Source organism: Neopelma chrysocephalum, unplaced genomic scaffold (genome assembly GCF_003984885.1).
Source record: "Neopelma chrysocephalum unplaced genomic scaffold, ASM398488v2 Primary Assembly neopelma1_147, whole genome shotgun sequence".
NCBI lineage: Eukaryota > Metazoa > Chordata > Aves > Passeriformes > Pipridae > Neopelma > Neopelma chrysocephalum.
Genome location: NW_020897809.1, coordinates 8,694,275 through 8,710,037, shown reverse-complemented (window position 1 = coordinate 8,710,037; position 15,763 = coordinate 8,694,275). Strand labels below are relative to the sequence as shown.

The window sequence follows — 15,763 nt, the reverse complement described above, 5'->3', positions numbered from 1 at the left end:
TGGGGACGGAGGGTCCCCCGCACCGTGGGGCTGCGCCGGGGCTGCTTTAACGTGCCCATGTGCTCGGCGCGGCCTCCCCGGCCCCGGCCCTGCTTAAGGTGGCCCGGGGGACCGGGCAGGGCCTCCCCCAGCCCACGGTAGGGCCAGTGGCACGGGCACGGGGCTCAAGGTGTGAGGGGCACGTCGGTCCCGCGGGGGCACCCCCCTGACCCCCAGTCCGGGGCCAGGCAGGGGCCACCCCACTCGAGTCCACCTTAAGGGGGGAGGGCGCTCGGGCGGTGTTTGTACACAGTGCGCACACCCTGCCTGCACCCCTGCTTCACCCCCTCGCACCCGGCCTGTCCTACCTGCACTCCCCAGAATCCTTCAACATCCCACCCCGACACCCTCGACCCCAGTCCCCCAGTGCCGGGCGGGGGAGCTACAGCTCCCGTGGGGACACCAGCGCTGCACGGCAGATGGGAGCAGCCTCTGAGCCCCAGGAACAGGGGGACCCTCCCCAACCCAGCACCCCAAGGCCGAGCAGGTGAACAGGAGGCAGTGACAGCGTGGGGACAGGGCTGGGATTTCTATTTATTGAGGCAATGCTGTGGAGTGCCCCGGGGGGCTGCATCAAGGCACGGTGGCACTGGGGGTGTGCAAGGACCCCCGGGAAAGCAACACCACGGTGGTGTGGCAGCAGCAGTTCCCTCAGGCCTTGCCAGGGTCCTCCTTCAGCGTCACCGTCCGGTTGAACACCATCTGGGGAGAAACAGAGGGTTTGCTCAGAGCCACATGGTTCTGAGCCCCATGGCTCTAAGCCCTGCTGTCCCAGCCCCTGGGCTCACCTTCCCCTCCTTGCTGTCGGGATCTACAGAGAAGTAGCCCAGCCGCTCAAACTGGAACTTGTCAAAGGGTCGGGCAGAGAGGACAGACCTGTCAACCATGGCATTGTGCACCACACGCAGGGAGTCCTGGCAGGAGAAGATAGCTAAGCCAGCAACCCGACCCCTCTGCCCCCTCCACAGCCCTTTTTTCCCTAACCCCTCTTCCACCCGGAGACACAGCAAGGCCTTGCCCCAGGAGGGGTGGGGTGGGTGCCTCACACGTGGGCACGGGAGGTCCCCAGCTCACCCCAGGCCCATAGCCCCAGCTGCTGCCGCTACTCACAGGGTTGAGGTCACTCAGAAAGCCACCGGGCACCTCCGACGGGTCCTCGGGATTTTTGTGCAAAAACCTGCCATGAGACAGAGTCTCATCCCAAAGCTGCCAGATGAGGGGATGTGGTGCCGCTCACTGGACCCCACTGATGCTGAAAATATTCCCCCCCAGAAAGGGCTGGGCAGATCCCAGCAGGGCCTGCTGGTGCACAGCCATGCTGCTGCTCCAGCAGCACTGCTCTTGTCCCTGCCCCTGTGGGCAGTCAGGCACTCACAGCCGCTCGTAGAGCCGCACTTCACACACCAGCGGCTCCGACACCCAGTGGATGAAGGCTTTGGGCTTTTCCGCCACATCCGACTTGGTGCAGGTCACCTCCAGCTCAATCACGTGCCCACTGACGTCCTGGGGGAGAGGAAATGAGCTGGGCTGTCAGGCAACAGTCAGGCAGCAGCCCCATCCCACAGGACAGGCCTGGGGCTGAATCCCCAGCCCTCCAACTCAAGGCCACCTTGCTGCCCACTGTATGAGGCACAGGGCTGGCAGGGAGCTGCCACACAGGCAGCCTGAGCCCTCACTGTGCCCACAGTGCCTGGCACAAGATGACCATCACTGCCCTTCCCTGCTGGAGCATGACCACATCCTGACATCCCACAGCCCAGCCTCATGTCACCAGTGCCCCGAGCCACCCACCTTGATGATGTTCTGGACGGCAATGACGTAGCCAGCGTGGCGCAGCCCCACCGGCTGCCCGGGGGCCAGGCGCTTGTAGCCCTTGTCTGCCTCCTGCGAGAGAGTTCATGGTTGCAGGAGGGGTCTCAGCATGGGCAGCAGGTGCCCCCTGCAGCATGTCTCTCTATCCCCACTCCTGCTGTCCCAGGGATCAGTGATCCCAGGGCTGCTTGAACTCTCATGCTGCTGTGGGACATTCCCCAGGGCACAGGCTGGACTGGACATGTCCTAGCCAGGTTGAGGGCAGCATTTCCCCAGTGCCCATCAGAGCTGCTGGCACATTTGGAAGTCGCAGTCACATGCTTGATACCTGCCTGTGATCTGTGTGTGCAGCACCAGCACTGATTCCAGTGCTGCCAGGCTCCTGCTGCACAAGCCGTAGCTCTGGGAGCAAGGGCAGAATGGCCCAGTGGGCCTGGCTCACCTCCCTGAAGTCCGTCTCCTCAATGTAGATGGTGGGATGCAAGGGCACTTTGTGAAAACCCCGGCTCTCATCGGCTGGAAAGTTGGGCACAAGGACCTCAAGTGTCTGGGGAGAAGGAGAGGGTGAATGCTGATCTTGGGGAATCCCACTCCCACTCCAGCCCACTGCAGTCTCACCTTTGGGGCAGGGAAGTTGGTGATGGTGACCTTGAGGGGCTCCAGGACGGCCATGGCACGGGGGGCCTGCTCGTTCAGCACCTCCCGTGCACACGCCTCCAGCAGGTGTGGCTCCATTGTTGCCTGGGCCACCGTCACACCAACCTGAGGGGACAGCCTGTCATCACTATGCTGGCCAGGAAACGCATCCACCTGCCCTGTCCCACCCCATCCCAGGCATCTACCCGTGCACAGAAGTTGTTGATGGCCTCGGGGGGAAAGCCTCGCCGGCGCAGGGCTGTCAGTGTGAAGAGCCGCGGGTCATCCCAGTCCCTGGGAAAACACAGGTGTGACAACCAGGCATGTCCTGGGTGAGTCCCATCCTGGCTGCTGACCCTGCTTCTACCTCACAGCACCCGTCTCCACCAGCCGGATGATCTTCCTCTTGGAGACGACGGTGTAGAGCAGGTTCAGGCGCCCGTACTCCCACTGCACAGGACAGTAGACATCCAGCGCGTTGCAGAGCCAGAAGTAAGAGGAGCGCCTGCAAGGGAGGTGCAGGCACAGCCCGGCTCAGCCCCACGGATACTGGCAACTGTCAGGATGCAGCCAGCTGCTCCCAGGTCTGACTCATCCCTGGGCCATGCCATGCACAGTGCTCACCTAGCCTGGAACTCTTTGGTGCAGAGGGAGTGTGTGATGTGCTCGATGGAGTCGCAGAGGCAGTGTGTGTAATCGTACGTGGGGTAGATGCACCTGCAAGGCAGACTCAGTCAGCCCAGGGCAGAGCACGGTGCTCCTCCCCTCCCAACACCTCCCCACTCTCAGGAGATCGAGACCCACCACAGGCCCTCCCTACCACTTGTCCCCGGTGCGGTGGTGCGGAGTGAACTTGACGCGGTAGGCAACAGGGTCCATCTTCCCATCTTCCATCACCAGCTTCATCCGCAGCGTGGCCTCCCCCTCCCCAAACTTGCCCTTTCGCATGTCCTGTGGAGAGGGGGAAGCTGTCAACTGAGCCACAGATCCAGACCCACAGACATGCGGCACCTGCCCCAGTCAGAAATACCTCAAAAAGCAGGAGCGACTCCTCCACGGGCCGGTCCCGCCATGGTGAGGGTGGAGGGTTGTGGCCCTTGATCTCCTCGACCTTCTGATGGCAGACGTAAGCCTGACCCCTACGGAGGGGAAACGCTGTCACCAGACGCGAGTAACCCATCCCCTTGGCAAGGAGGAGCCCCAGCTGTGGCACAGGACATCCACACCACGCTGGCACAGCCCTACCGCCCCACATGCTCACCTGCGGATGAGCTCCAGGGCCCACGTGTAGAGCTGGTCAAAGTAATCCGATGCGTGGGTCACCTTATAGGGCTGGTAGCCTGTGGGGATGGGGGAAATGGAGCAGGTTGGAAGCACCCCAAAGGCCCAGCTGCAGGACCTTCATGCAGAGATGTCCCTGGCACCTGGCTTGATCCTGCCCTCCCCAGCCCGAGCCGTACCCAGCCACTCCACCATATCCCGGATGGCCGTGAAGTACTTCTCCTCCTCCTTCTCAGGGTTGGTGTCATCGTAGCGCAGGAAGCACACGCCACCATTGGCCTGGGGATGAGGGGATGGTGAGCAGCTGCTCCCCAAGGGATCACAGGGCCAGGCCAGCAGCCAAACAGTGAGGGAAGGCAGTGGCCAAGAGAGCTTGGTGCTTTTTACCTTGGCATAGCCAAAGTTGAAATTGATGGCCTTGGCGTGGCCAATGTGCAGGATCCCGTTGGGCTCAGGAGGGAACCGTGTCCGTACCTGCAGAGGGAAAGGGGACACCTCTGTCCTTCAGCAGGAGACTCTTCCCCTCCCTGACAGTGGTGGTACTGACATGAGCCCCTGGCAATCCCACGGAGCCCCCCATGCCACATGGGCGCTGTCCCTGGCCATGTCCCCTGTGAGCTGTGTGTCCCCCAGCCACCGCTGGGCTGAGGGACGCGGCCTCACCTGCCCGCCTGTGATTGCCAGGTGCTGCTGCAGCAGGGCCATGGTGTTGGGTGTCACCACATAGCCCTCAGTCTTGTAGTTCTCTCCTGCGGGCAGAGATTGCTCAGGGCTGCAGCACTGCCCAAACTGAGCTCAGCCCAGCAGCCGGGGGAAAAGGACACAGGACCAAGCCAGTGCCCCACAGCACAGAGAGCTGGGACCAAGCACAGAGCTGCCACATATGGCAGTGGCTCCTCACATGCACCTGGCTTGTGGAACTTGAGGGCTTCTCCCCGCAGCTGCTCCAAAAGTGACTTTGTCTCTGTGCCCACATCACCTGCAGGGAGATGGGGCTGAGCAGGGGCCTGACCGCAGCTCTCAGGGCCCAGCTCAGAAGCAGACCCTAGCAAGAACTAAAGAGATGAGGAAGCTGCCCATGGGAGGACAGTCTCTTACCATTCTCCACCACGGCCACCTTCTGCTTCTCCACTGGGGCCAGCCGGGCCTTTGCAGCCTGCAGGGACCAGCACAGCATCCTGAGTGCCCAGCCCTAGCATGCACCTTCCCCTCCTGGCCCAGTCTGCTGTCCCCAGTGCTCCCTCAGACCCATGCCCATGGTGGCAGCTGAGTCCAAAGCAGTTACACGGGATCCTGCCTGGACATTTAGGAGGAAAATAACATCCAAGTCCCCAGCCTCCTCTTCTCCTCACCTTTGGCTTCTTTTCCAGGTCAGCTTCCGTCTTTGGTCCCAGCAAATGCAGCACCTGGAGAAGTGAGACACCATCAGGAGTCAAAAAGGCTCCCTGTGCTCCAAGGTCTGGAGATGTCCTGTCCAGCTGCCACCCCCCTCACCCTGCTGCCCTTGCACCCACCTGCAGGTCCACCTCGTTCTTGATGGTCTTCCCGTCTGCCCACCGCAGCCGGTTCCGTGCCTCCCCTGTGGACAGGGCACCCCGTGGGCAAGGGGCATGGCCCAGCCTGGGGGAGCTTCAGCCAGAGCCGCTGATGCAGAACGGCACAGCCAGTGGCCAGAGGCAGCCTTTGCCCCTAGGCTGTCCCTATCACAGTGCACATCGGCCCTGCCCGAGTGGGGGATGTGGCAGGACATCTCCCTGCTGGGCTGCAGCACAGCAGCACAGCAACACAGCAACTGGGGCAGCCCGTGGCAAAGGGCTGGCTCACGGGATCCAGGGGAGCTGGCAGTGGCACTGGCAGGCAGGCAGGCAGGAGGATGTGGCAGCCGCCAGCACCAGGCAGGTGCTGCCCTGGTGTTCCCACTCACCCATCAGCAGCCCCATGTTGAAGTGGTAGCGCTCTGCCAGCAGCTCCGCTCGGTGCTCGCTGATTACAGCCTCCACCTGGGAGCAGGATGCGGACACTGGGATGAGCAAGCTAGGCGGGAGCACAGCACTAGGAGCCAGTCCAGTGTCCCCTGCACTGTCCCCGCGGGGTCACAGGCCCACTCACCGCCTCCTCGATCTGCTCGGGGGTGATGCAGACGCCCACACCACAGGCTTGCTCGAAGTCCGCTGCATCCAGGGGCTCCAGAGGGTGGCTCCTCACGTACTCCAGAGCGGCTGGGGACAGAGCAGGAGTTAGAGCAGAGCCCTCCTCGCCGAGGCCGGGCGGGGTCTGGGGCCGGGCGGTACCATTGAGCTGCAGGTCCGTGAGGATCTCCCTGCGGGCGATGTAGCCCACGAGAAAGCCGAGGTGCTTCGGGTCCTTGAGGCGGGCGGCCGCGTTGTACAGCAGCGTTCCCGTGGCTTTGTCCAGCGCCGGGCCCAGCGCGCTCCGAGCCTGCCGCCACCCGGGGGAGGGTCAGGGATGAGCCCCGGAGAACCGGCGGCACCGGGACAGGGCGAGGGTAGGATGTCAAGGGCCGAGGCCACTCGGCGGGGCTGGGAGGAGGCGGGGCCGGGGGGTCCAGGGAATGACAGTGGGACCAGGGTACCGCGGTGACACTGGGGATCGGGGTGCCGGGTCTCGGGGTCAGGCACTGGGATGCCGGGGTTGCGGGTTTCCGGGGTATACCGGCATACCGACGCGTACCGGCATACAGGGGTGACACCGGGGATCGGGGTCCCGGGTCTCGGGGGTGACACCGGGTACCGGGGTACCAGGTCTCGGGGGTGACACCGGGTACCGGGGTACCAGGTACCGAGGTGCTGGGGTAACGGGTTCTTGGGGTGCCAGGGTTCCGGGATGACACCGGGTACCGGGGTACCGGGAACGGGGGTGTGGGCCCGCGGCGGGCGCACCTGCAGCACGGCCCGACGCAGCAGCGCGCTGAGAGCCCCGTTGCGCAGCGTCTCCCGCGCCTTGGCCTCGCTGAGGCCGATTCCGGTGAACAGCCCCAGCGCCTCCTCCGCCTCCTCTGCCCCCATGGCCGCCGCCGCCGCCGCCATGCTGCCGCCTCCGCCAGTGCCTGCTCGATGGGCGGGGCGGCGCCCAGCCAATCGGCAGCGAGGGAGGTCGGTCCGGACCAATGGGAGGGGGGAGCCAGGGCCGGCCGGGCCAATGGGCGCGCGGGAGGCGGGCTCAGCGCGCGGGGTGTTGCATCATTTAAAGAGACCGGCGGCGGCGGCGGCCACGTGGGGGGCGGGGCTGGGGGCGGGGCTTGTGCCCGCCCGGCCGGTTCTGTCCCCCTGTGTCCCCGACGGACATGCCCAAGGGCCCGGGGCGTGGCGGGGATCGCGGTGGCTGCCCCAGCCCGGTCTGTGCGAGGCCAAGCCGGCCCGGTGTCCCCGGCTCCCCCGGACCGTGGGTGGTCCCTTGTCCGCGCCAGCCCAGTGTCCCTCGGCTTCCTACTCCCTTGTCCCCCCAGCTGCCCCGGTACACCCCTCAACCCGGTGTCCCCAGGCTCCCTCAGACCGGTGTACCCTTGGCAGCCCCAGCCCAGTGTCCTCCTGCTCCCCCGGTCTGATGTCCTCTCCAGCCTGGTGTCCCCAGCTCTTCCCTGTGCCCCGCCAGCTCCCCCAGCCTGGTATTGCCTGGCACTTCCAGCCCCGTGCCCCTCCAGCCCGATGTCTTCCCCAGCCCAGTGTCCCCCCAAACCCTGTGTGCCCCCCCAGCCCGGTGTGCTCCCAGCCCAGTGTCCACCTCATCCCACTCCCACCCCGGCCCCAGCAGCAGCAGAGACCTGAGTGGTTGGGGAAGGGGGTTTATTGGAAACACTGGCTGGGAGGAGGCACTGGCAGGTCCTGCCAGCCAGAATCACTGGACAGAAGGGGGTCCAACGCCACAGAGGGAACAGAGCCGTTGGCCGGCCCCAGCACAGAGCTACGGCTCCATCCTGGTGCCGGGCACTGTTTTTGTCCCCTCGGTGGCTGCCTGCTCCCTGCCCGAGGCTGGCAGTGGCTTCAAGCTGTAGCGAGCACTGACGTTGGTCCCTGATATGCTCCGGTACTCGCCCATCTCCGTCCGAACGGCCTCGTTCTGGGTGATGGTGAGCAGAACCGGGACGGAGAGTGTCACCTCCTTCCGCAGGACCTGGATGCTGAGTGCTGTGCGTGGGGGGATCTTGGCCGGCAGCTGCACCTCCACGCGCTGCCGGCGGGTGCTGGACTCGCTGTGCCCTTTCTGCACTGTGAAGATGTTGGAGGCTTCCACAGTCAGCGTGAAGGAGAGCCCGGCTTTGAGGCTGGTGGCATTGCTGAAGTGGAAGCTCTGCCAGAGTGTGGTGCCGTACTCCCGGCTGCTGCTGGCTGCCAGTGCCTGCTCCGACTCTGTCTCGTTCACCCCCTCAATCTCATCCACTAGCACCTCCCGCTCCTCCTCCACCCGCTTCTGCTCCCAAAGAAGACGTGCCGAGACCAGGGGCCTCCCAGGCCGCAGTGGGCGCAGGTGGGACAGCCGATCCTGGAAGTTCAGCTCCAGTTTGTAGTCGGCGAGATGCTCCCCAGGCCATGCCAGGCAGTGCCAGCCACCCCGGCCGGGGTTCTGGTAGAGCAGCCAGACACCTCGCTGCACCACGTGGGAGGCCACCCGGTCGTTAAAGTATCCATACGCCAAGTTGGTCTCCTCTGTCACCACCTTGAAGGCGCCTTGGAAGTTGGGGTGCTCATAGAGGGTGATCTGTGGGTCCCCCAGGTCGTGGTGAACGAGGCGCAGTGCCGAGAAGCTGTTGGGCCGCTCCACGGAGGGGTACTCACCCTCCTCAAAGGCATGCGGCTCCCCCTCATACTTGGCATCTGTGTAGGCGATCCAGGGCTGCCCCACTACTTTCAGGGAGGCAATGCAGTTCCCAAAATCCAGCTCATGCAAGTCAGGCACGTCGCAGGTGAACTCCCGGCTCAGCCCCTCAAAGTTGGCACGCTCGTACACTGTGATCCGGTTCATGGTGCTGTGGGCACCTGCCCTGCGAGGGCACAACGCAGGTCGAGTCCCCTCCTATGGGGTCTCGTGGGTGCTACAGGAGACCCGTGGGGAAAGCCCAGCCAGCAAAAGGAACCCCTGGCACCCCTTTATCCCCCGTCCTTTTCCCACCTCTGCCTGGTCCCAGTGCTCTCACCGTCTGTGCCAGCAGCACCCTGAAGCAGTGCCTTTTAGGAAGGGGTGGCGAGACAAGGGCGTGCTGCAGCACGAAGCGCAGGCGATGACAGTGCTCGCCCCCACACCCCACACCCAACCCTGTCCCTACTCTGGTGTTGGGGAGCCAGCCAGGCCCCGCACTCCGATCGGTGCACCGGGATGCCAGTCAGTCCCGCCAACCAGCCCTGCCGGAAAGTCCTGCTGAGCCCTGGGCATGTGGCGCTCCAGCACTAACGAGTCACCGCCAATTATCAGTGATGCTTCCGCCCTGCCCGGGCTAATTACGGTGTGCGTTGCCGGTGGGGCAGGAACTGCCGGCTCGCCCCAGCGGGGTGAGAGGGTACTGTGGTGGGGTGAGCCAGCACCCTGAAACAAGAGCCTCTGGCACCATGGTGCTCCCAGGCACTGGACATGGACACCTGACATGGCACTGCTGCTCCAGCCCTGTGCCCAAGGATGGCTGGGACAGGTGGGGACACTTTTTCCCCCTGTCCCTTCATGGGCAGGACAGCCACACACCTTGGGGTGGCCATGGTGCTGCTGGAGGTGGGACACTGGGTATGGCAGGACGTCGACACCCAGCTAGGGCACAGGGATGGCTGTCAGCCACTCCAAGCACAGCATGCCAGTGGTTTCCTTGGGGCTCCATGTGGGTTCCCATGGCACAGACTGGAACTGGCCTCCCCGGGATCTGCTGGTGTGAAGCACAGGGCACGTGCACCCCGCTGGCTGGCAACCCACTGGGACAGGGCTTAGGCAGCTCAAGGGATCTGGGGCAGATTGAGCCTTTGGCTTCTCCTGGCTACATGCCCAGGCCCCCGGTCTGCCTCATCCCCTTGTCCACGCAACCCTCCCCAGCCCAGGGCTGTTCCCATGGCACAGGGCTGGGAGCCCCAAAGCTGACACAAGTAGCTCCCGGTGGTGTACAGCTGGATCCTGACCCACCCCCGGTGACAGTCAGGACTCTCAAAGCCTCTGGACCAAAATCTGCCCCTTGGGGCTGATAAGCAGGGCCAGCCCTGGCTGCATGGAGTGCTCCAGTCCTACATGTGAACTTGGGTTTGGTACAGCCTGTGGGCACCCACATCCTGTGGTGGAGGATGGAGACCCCACTGCTCCGGCAGCCTGTCCCTGCCATGTCACCCCCAGAGAGGAACCCAGGTGTCTCTGAACCCCTGAACCCTGTCCCCCTCAAACCTTTGTCCCCTAAAGGCCAGTGCCACCCCACATCTCACCACCCAGCTGCCCACTGCCAGTGCCCCTCTTCCCCTGCCTGCAGTGCCAGGGCTGCCAGGGTCTCCCAGTTTATTGCCAGATGTCGGGGCGGTTGGGGTTACACCAGACAAACGCTACGGGAAGCAGTTAGTGAATGGGGGGCTGTGAGGGCCGCGGGCAGGGGCCAGGGAAGGGCTGTCCCACTCGCTCCCCCGGCCCGCGGCCTCCCTGCCAGCCCCCCGGGCTGCCACGCTCCCCCTGCGCCGGGGACCCCTCCCGCGCCCCGCAGCCGCCCTGGCTCCGCGGCCCCCGGCTCCCCCCACCTCGCTGTGTTCACCCCCCTGCAGCGAGGCTGGTGGCCGGGGCGGCACGGGGGGCACGGGGCAGCGTGGGTGGGAGGCGGTGCTGGCATTATTGCTATGGCGGGCGGGAGCAGCGCGACCCTCCCCACGCTCAGATCACAGTCTCGAAGAGCGTCGCCTTCTCCTTGGGGGGCTCTGGGGCCAGCAGCTTGGCTTCTGCCTCGGGCGTCAGGTACTCCAGGTGGTGTTGGCCCCAGATCGGAGTGGTCAGGAGCTGCCAGCGCTGCGGGGACGCTGTGTCAGCACCCGAGGGTGGCAGCACTGAGACTGCCTGGACCCAGCTCAGTGAATCCCCCACGGTGCAAAGGGAGGGGACCGAGATGGGGGAAGGGGCAGGTACGGATGGGGATGAAGGTCAGACTGCGTCAGGGAGGGGATTGAAATGGGATTGAGAAAGGGACAGAGATTGCATAGGGACATGAGGCAGTGACGGGATTAAGAAGTGATGTCAGCAAGGATGGGGTTTGGGTGAGGTTGGGAGTGAGACAGTCACGGGGATAGGAATTTGATGGGAGTGAGAGCGATGACGATAGGAATGGAACTTGGATGGGGGTCAGCCTAGGATGGGAAAGGGATTAAATGGGATTGAGAGAGGGACAGGGACTGCATGGAGACAGGATTGAGACAGTGATGGGGACGTGAACAGGACTTGGCTGGGAGTAAAGAGTGATAGGGACAGAGATGGTATTCACACAGGGATAGGACTGAGACGATGATGTAAGCATAGATGGGATTCAGGTGAGATTGGGAGTGAGACAGCAACGGGGACAGGGATGGAATTTTGATGGGAATGAGGCAGTGATGGGGACAGGGAAGGGATCTGGCTGTGGATGGGAATGAGACAGTCATGAGGACAGGGAAGGGATCTGGTTGTGGATGGGACTGAGACAGAAATGTGGACAGTGCTGGGATATGAATGGGGCTGGGACTGGGATGGGGACAAGACTGAGAGAGGGACAGGCTTGGCTGGGGTGGAGAGAGATGCAGGAGGGTCCCCTCTGTGCCGCCCTCACCTCGCGCAAGGAGCCTTTGCAGCGCAGGAGCTTGTAGATAACGGTGCAGGGGATGCAGAGCATGGAGGAGAGTGCCAGGACCCAGCCGATGGCTTCCCCCCACCATGGGTACACGTACGTCTTGTTGTAGGTCAGCGGCTTGTAGTTCACCACGTGGAACACAAAGACGCCCTGGGTGGGGAGTGGGGGGTGAGCTCCCGCGGGGCAGGGGGCTGGCGGTCCCCGCCCCCCACGCGTGTCACCCCGCGGCCCCCGGCGTGCGATCGCGCCCCACGGTCCCGACACGCGTGTGCCCAGAGCAGCCGCCGGGGGGCGCTCCGTGCCCGCGGCACAGCCCGGGGCAGCGGCACACCCGTGTCCCCACGCGTGTCCCCACGCACGTCCCCACACACGGTGGCCCTCCTTGCTCACCACGCAGACCAGGGGCGTCACCACAGCCCAGCACCACTTCATGACGGGCAGGGGCCGATAGCCGATCATACGGGCCACGTCGTCCATGAAGCGGTCGGCGCCTGCGGGGAGCAGGGTGTCAGCAGGGCTCTGCGGGGCACCCGTGTCCCCTCGTGTCCCCTCCCCCACCATGTACCCTTGGCCTCACCATAGACCCAGGCAATGACCACACACTCCCAGAAAGCCTGCCACAGCAGCGTGATCCCGCTGGCCGAGTAGTTGTCAAAGAGCTGGAACACGTACATGCCGCCCTGCCGGGAAGGCGCCCATGTCACCGGTACTGTGCCAGCTGCCCTGCACATCTCCACACCGGCGCTGGCACAGCCTTGCCAGCACCAGTGCCTCACCTGGCACGGACACCCTGCACTGCCATGGGCACCCTGCTCCCACAGCACCCCCATGCCACAGGGACCCCCATGTTGTGGGCAGGCCCACTGCTGGGGGGGGCAGCAGCCCCAGGGAGCTCCCACCCGACACCAGGATCCCATGAAAGGTGACGCCCTGGGAGCAGGTGCAGGTGCCTGGTGTGAGGCCGGCTGGGCAGTATCCCTGCCATGTCCCCCACCTGTGTGACCATGGAGAGGTCAATGAGGCAGCAGACGATGCAGCAGAGCGCAGCAGTGAGCTCACGGCGCAGCGAGCCAGCCCCTGGCTGGGGGAACAGGTCCAGGATGCCCGTGATGAAACCCTCCACGCCGACAAACTGTGGCAGAAAGTGGGGCTCAGTGGGGGCGTGCCACCCATCCTCTCCCTATCCCCCTCCCTGCCCACCACAGCACCTGGCTGTCCAGCCCCAGCACGAGGAGCATGATGAAGAAGAGCGTGGCCCACAGCGGGGACAAGGGCATCAGCGTCACAGCTTTGGGGTAGGCGATGAAAGCCAGCCCGGGACCTGCGGGAGAGCGGGGTCAGGGGTGCCACTCAAAGGGTGACGCAGGGGACACAGTGCCAGTCGGCATCTGCCGCCCGGCACTCACCGGACTCGGCCACCTTGGAGATGTCCACGCCTTGCTCAGAGGCCATGAAGCCAAGCACGGAGAAGACGACGAAGCCGGCAAAGAAGCTGGTGAGGCTGTTGATCACGGCCAGGATGTAGGCATCCCTGTGGGCAGAGCGAGTCAGGAGGTGCCAGGGGGCGCCGGGGTTCACACCGGGGGAGCAGTGGGACACACAGCAGGGGGACTGCGTGCAGCTGGCACAGCCCTACCTGTAGCAATTGTTGTGGAAGCGATTGTAGCTGCCCAGCGCGGTCAGGGCGCCCAGCCCGATGGCATAGGAGAAGAAGACTTGGGTGCCGGCATCAATCCAGACCTGGGGCGTGAGGGAGGATGTAGGGGGATGATGAAGGTGTCAGGGGAGTGTCCAGCACCCAACCTCTTCCTGCCCTCCCCACTGCCCTCACCTGTGCCTCAACCAGCTTGGTCCAGTCGGGTTTCAGGTAGTAGACGATGCCACCCAGTGCGCCAGGCAGTGTTACCCCATGGACCAGCAGCAGGATGAGGACCACATATGGGAAGAGTGCCGTGAAGTAGACAATCTGCAGAGCAGTGGGTGCCTGTGAGACCCCTGGAGCCAGGGCTCTCTGCCATGTGCCACAGGTGTCCCAGCTGGACTAAAGCTTGTGAATGCCCCCAACGACTGGTGGCACTTCCTGGACAGACATGGGACAGGGGCCTTGCACCCCTGTGGGCTGTGGCACAGGAGGGCCGGAGCCAGCAGTGCTGTGTGCCGCAGTCCTGTTCCCCCATGCTAGTGGCCTTGATGAGTGTTCTCCCCCCGCCAGTGTTACCTTCCCAGTCGACTTTACACCCTTCCAGATGCAGAAGTAGACAACGACCCAAGTGGTGACCAAGCAGAGGATCATCTGCCAGTTCATCTCCCCCGGCTCGTCAATGCCCCCAGAGAGCCGCAGCACCTTGTTCCTGCAGAGCGGGGCCGTGCTGAGCACTGGTGCGACACCCTCGGCCCCAGGCAACACCCTCCTGGTTCCCACACTCACTCCCAAAACTCAATGACAGGTGAGCGTTTGTTGGTCATGTCGGCGCAGCTGAAGTTGGAGGTCCAAGTGCTGGCAGTGGCATTAGTGCTGACATTGTAGCAGAGGTCCAGGTTGAAGAGCTCTGTGCACTGGTCCGTGTTCCAGGAGTGGCCACAAGTGGCCCAGGGCAGGGTGTCCGTCAGTGAGTGCACCAGGTAGAAGAGCCCCCACACCAGAATCATGATGTAGTAGGAGTTGCAGAAGAAGACGATCACCATAGAGGCGACGCCTAAACCTGCAGCACGGGGAGATCGGAGCCCGCAGGCAGCTGTGGGCACCTGGCACCCAGCACAGGGTGGGATGCGGGGTGCTGGCAGGGATGGGGAAGGACAGAGGAGAGCTGATGGGGGACAGGACAGGGGGAGCTGGCAGCCCCAGGCAGGACAGCAGGGAGCTGGCGGGAATGGGACAGGGGGAGCTGGCAAGCCTGGGCGGGACAGGATGGGGTGGGGACAGCTGGCAGCATGGCACAGCACCAGGGGAGAGCCGGCAGGGTGATACTGCTGAGGTGGGGACCCGGCAGGCCCCGGGATCCAGCAGCGTGCAGGCAGGGAGCCACAGGGGCAGCAAGACGGGCAGGGCAGTGCAGAGTGTCATGGGACACAGGTGCAGGCAGCTGCCACCCTTAGCTGGGGCGCAGGGCGGCAGTGGGACGCGGGCAAGGTGCAGGGGAGCAGGCAGGGCGTGGGCAGGGTGCTGCCGGCCCCAGCAGGCTACGGGCAGTTGAGGCACAGACAGGGTGCCGGGGGCCCTGGGCAGGGTGCAGGGGCCGCGGGCGGGGTGCAGGCAGGGCACGTGCAGGGCGCGGGTGGGTGCGGCGTTACCCGTGAAGAGGGGGGCGATGTTCCAGGCGGCGATGCCCCCCTGCTTCATGAACTGCCCCAGAGCCACCTCCAAGAAGAAGATGGGGATGCCGCCCACGAAGACGATGAGCAGGTAGGGGATGAGGAAGACGCCTGGGGCCGGGGGCAGGGGGCCGGCTCAGCCACCGCCGCCCCCTCGGCCCCCCCTGTCGCTCCCCCCCTTCCCCGCGCCGCCCGCCCGGGCGCAGCGAATGGCGAAGGCGCCTCCGCGCCCTCCCCTCGCAGCGATGTAGGTCAGCACGGGCAGGTGGTGGGGGGCTCCCACGGCCCCCCGCCCCGTGAGTGACACTGAACACCCGCGGGGTGGCCCGCGAGCCCCTCGGAAGCGCAGGGCGAGCCGGCCCAGCGTGGGGTGACCCCCACGCATACACTCCGCGGAGGGAAGGGGGTGCCCCCCGCGCCCCGGGGCGCACCCCCGCGGCGTGGGGCGAGCGCGGGGCTCACCTCCGCCGTTCTTGTAGCACAGGTAGGGGAAGCGCCAGACGTTGCCCAGCCCCACGGCGAAGCCCACGCAGGACATGATGAAATCCATCTGCCGGGTCCATGTCTCCCGTTCGGGGGCGGCCTCTTTGGGGGGACCGGGGGGTCGCACCAGCGGTGCCGTCACCGTCCGCTCCTCGCCCGCCGCGGGGGGCTCGGCGCCCTCCGCCCCGCCGGGGCCCTCTGCTGAGAGCGGGGGGGGTGGGGGGATACCCACGCCGCCGTCACGCGCGCCCCTCTCCGCGCGTATGGGCGTGACGTCAGATGTCAGGCCGGCGCGTGACGTCACAATGCAGAGCGGTGACTCACCCCGCGGCGGCGGGAGGGGGCGCGCCGCGGTCGCGCGTGGCCGTGGGCCCCCCTCTCTCCCCCTCCCCAAGCTCATTCCTCCCCGGCGCTCCC

General features: G+C 65.0%; 4 protein-coding genes across 7 annotated transcripts in view; all 4 read right to left on the bottom strand.

The window, feature by feature from the left end:
* Nucleotides 1-15,041, bottom strand: part of QRICH1 (glutamine rich 1) — a 43,401-nt gene extending 28,360 nt beyond the window's left edge. The window contains exons 1-2 of one of the 3 annotated variants that reach the window (XM_027700518.1): nucleotides 6,798-6,814; nucleotides 83-90 (exon numbers count right to left, since the gene is read on the bottom strand). The gene's annotated coding sequence lies outside the window, so the exon portion shown is untranslated. Of the gene's footprint in view, nucleotides 1-82; nucleotides 91-6,797; nucleotides 6,815-14,994 lie in introns of those variants that run through there. The other 2 variants (XM_027700516.1, XM_027700517.1) reach the window with 2 other exon arrangements.
* Nucleotides 554-6,829, bottom strand: QARS (glutaminyl-tRNA synthetase). The gene is made up of 24 exons (XM_027700515.1): nucleotides 6,669-6,829; nucleotides 6,060-6,207; nucleotides 5,878-5,987; nucleotides 5,693-5,768; nucleotides 5,283-5,347; nucleotides 5,121-5,174; nucleotides 4,867-4,924; nucleotides 4,676-4,747; nucleotides 4,432-4,517; nucleotides 4,156-4,242; nucleotides 3,948-4,047; nucleotides 3,749-3,827; nucleotides 3,518-3,626; nucleotides 3,308-3,438; nucleotides 3,112-3,204; nucleotides 2,855-2,992; nucleotides 2,694-2,781; nucleotides 2,470-2,613; nucleotides 2,294-2,398; nucleotides 1,831-1,923; nucleotides 1,415-1,542; nucleotides 1,150-1,216; nucleotides 828-953; nucleotides 554-741 (listed from the first exon to the last, which is right to left on the bottom strand). The coding sequence occupies exons 1-24, from the start codon at nucleotides 6,813-6,815 to the stop codon at nucleotides 691-693; spliced, it is 2,355 nt and encodes a 784-aa protein (XP_027556316.1). The 5' UTR covers nucleotides 6,816-6,829; the 3' UTR covers nucleotides 554-690.
* Nucleotides 7,577-10,117, bottom strand: LOC113975917 (epidermal differentiation-specific protein-like). Its single transcript, XM_027700536.1, has one exon. The coding sequence runs from the start codon at nucleotides 8,746-8,748 to the stop codon at nucleotides 7,690-7,692; it is 1,059 nt and encodes a 352-aa protein (XP_027556337.1). The 5' UTR covers nucleotides 8,749-10,117; the 3' UTR covers nucleotides 7,577-7,689.
* SLC6A8 (solute carrier family 6 member 8) lies at nucleotides 10,232-15,478 on the bottom strand. 2 transcript variants are annotated; one of them, XM_027700529.1, is made up of 13 exons: nucleotides 15,326-15,478; nucleotides 14,843-14,974; nucleotides 13,980-14,253; nucleotides 13,770-13,902; nucleotides 13,383-13,517; nucleotides 13,188-13,291; nucleotides 12,958-13,082; nucleotides 12,760-12,872; nucleotides 12,546-12,683; nucleotides 12,129-12,231; nucleotides 11,942-12,042; nucleotides 11,531-11,701; nucleotides 10,232-10,740 (listed from the first exon to the last, which is right to left on the bottom strand). In XM_027700529.1, the coding sequence occupies exons 1-13, from the start codon at nucleotides 15,411-15,413 to the stop codon at nucleotides 10,609-10,611; spliced, it is 1,749 nt and encodes a 582-aa protein (XP_027556330.1). In that variant the 5' UTR covers nucleotides 15,414-15,478; the 3' UTR covers nucleotides 10,232-10,608. The 2 variants fall into 2 exon arrangements, with proteins under 2 accessions (XP_027556330.1, XP_027556329.1); XM_027700528.1 differs by lacking the exon at nucleotides 14,843-14,974 and having other exon boundaries at nucleotides 15,326-15,477.
* Nucleotides 15,479-15,763: the final 285 nt, after the last annotated feature.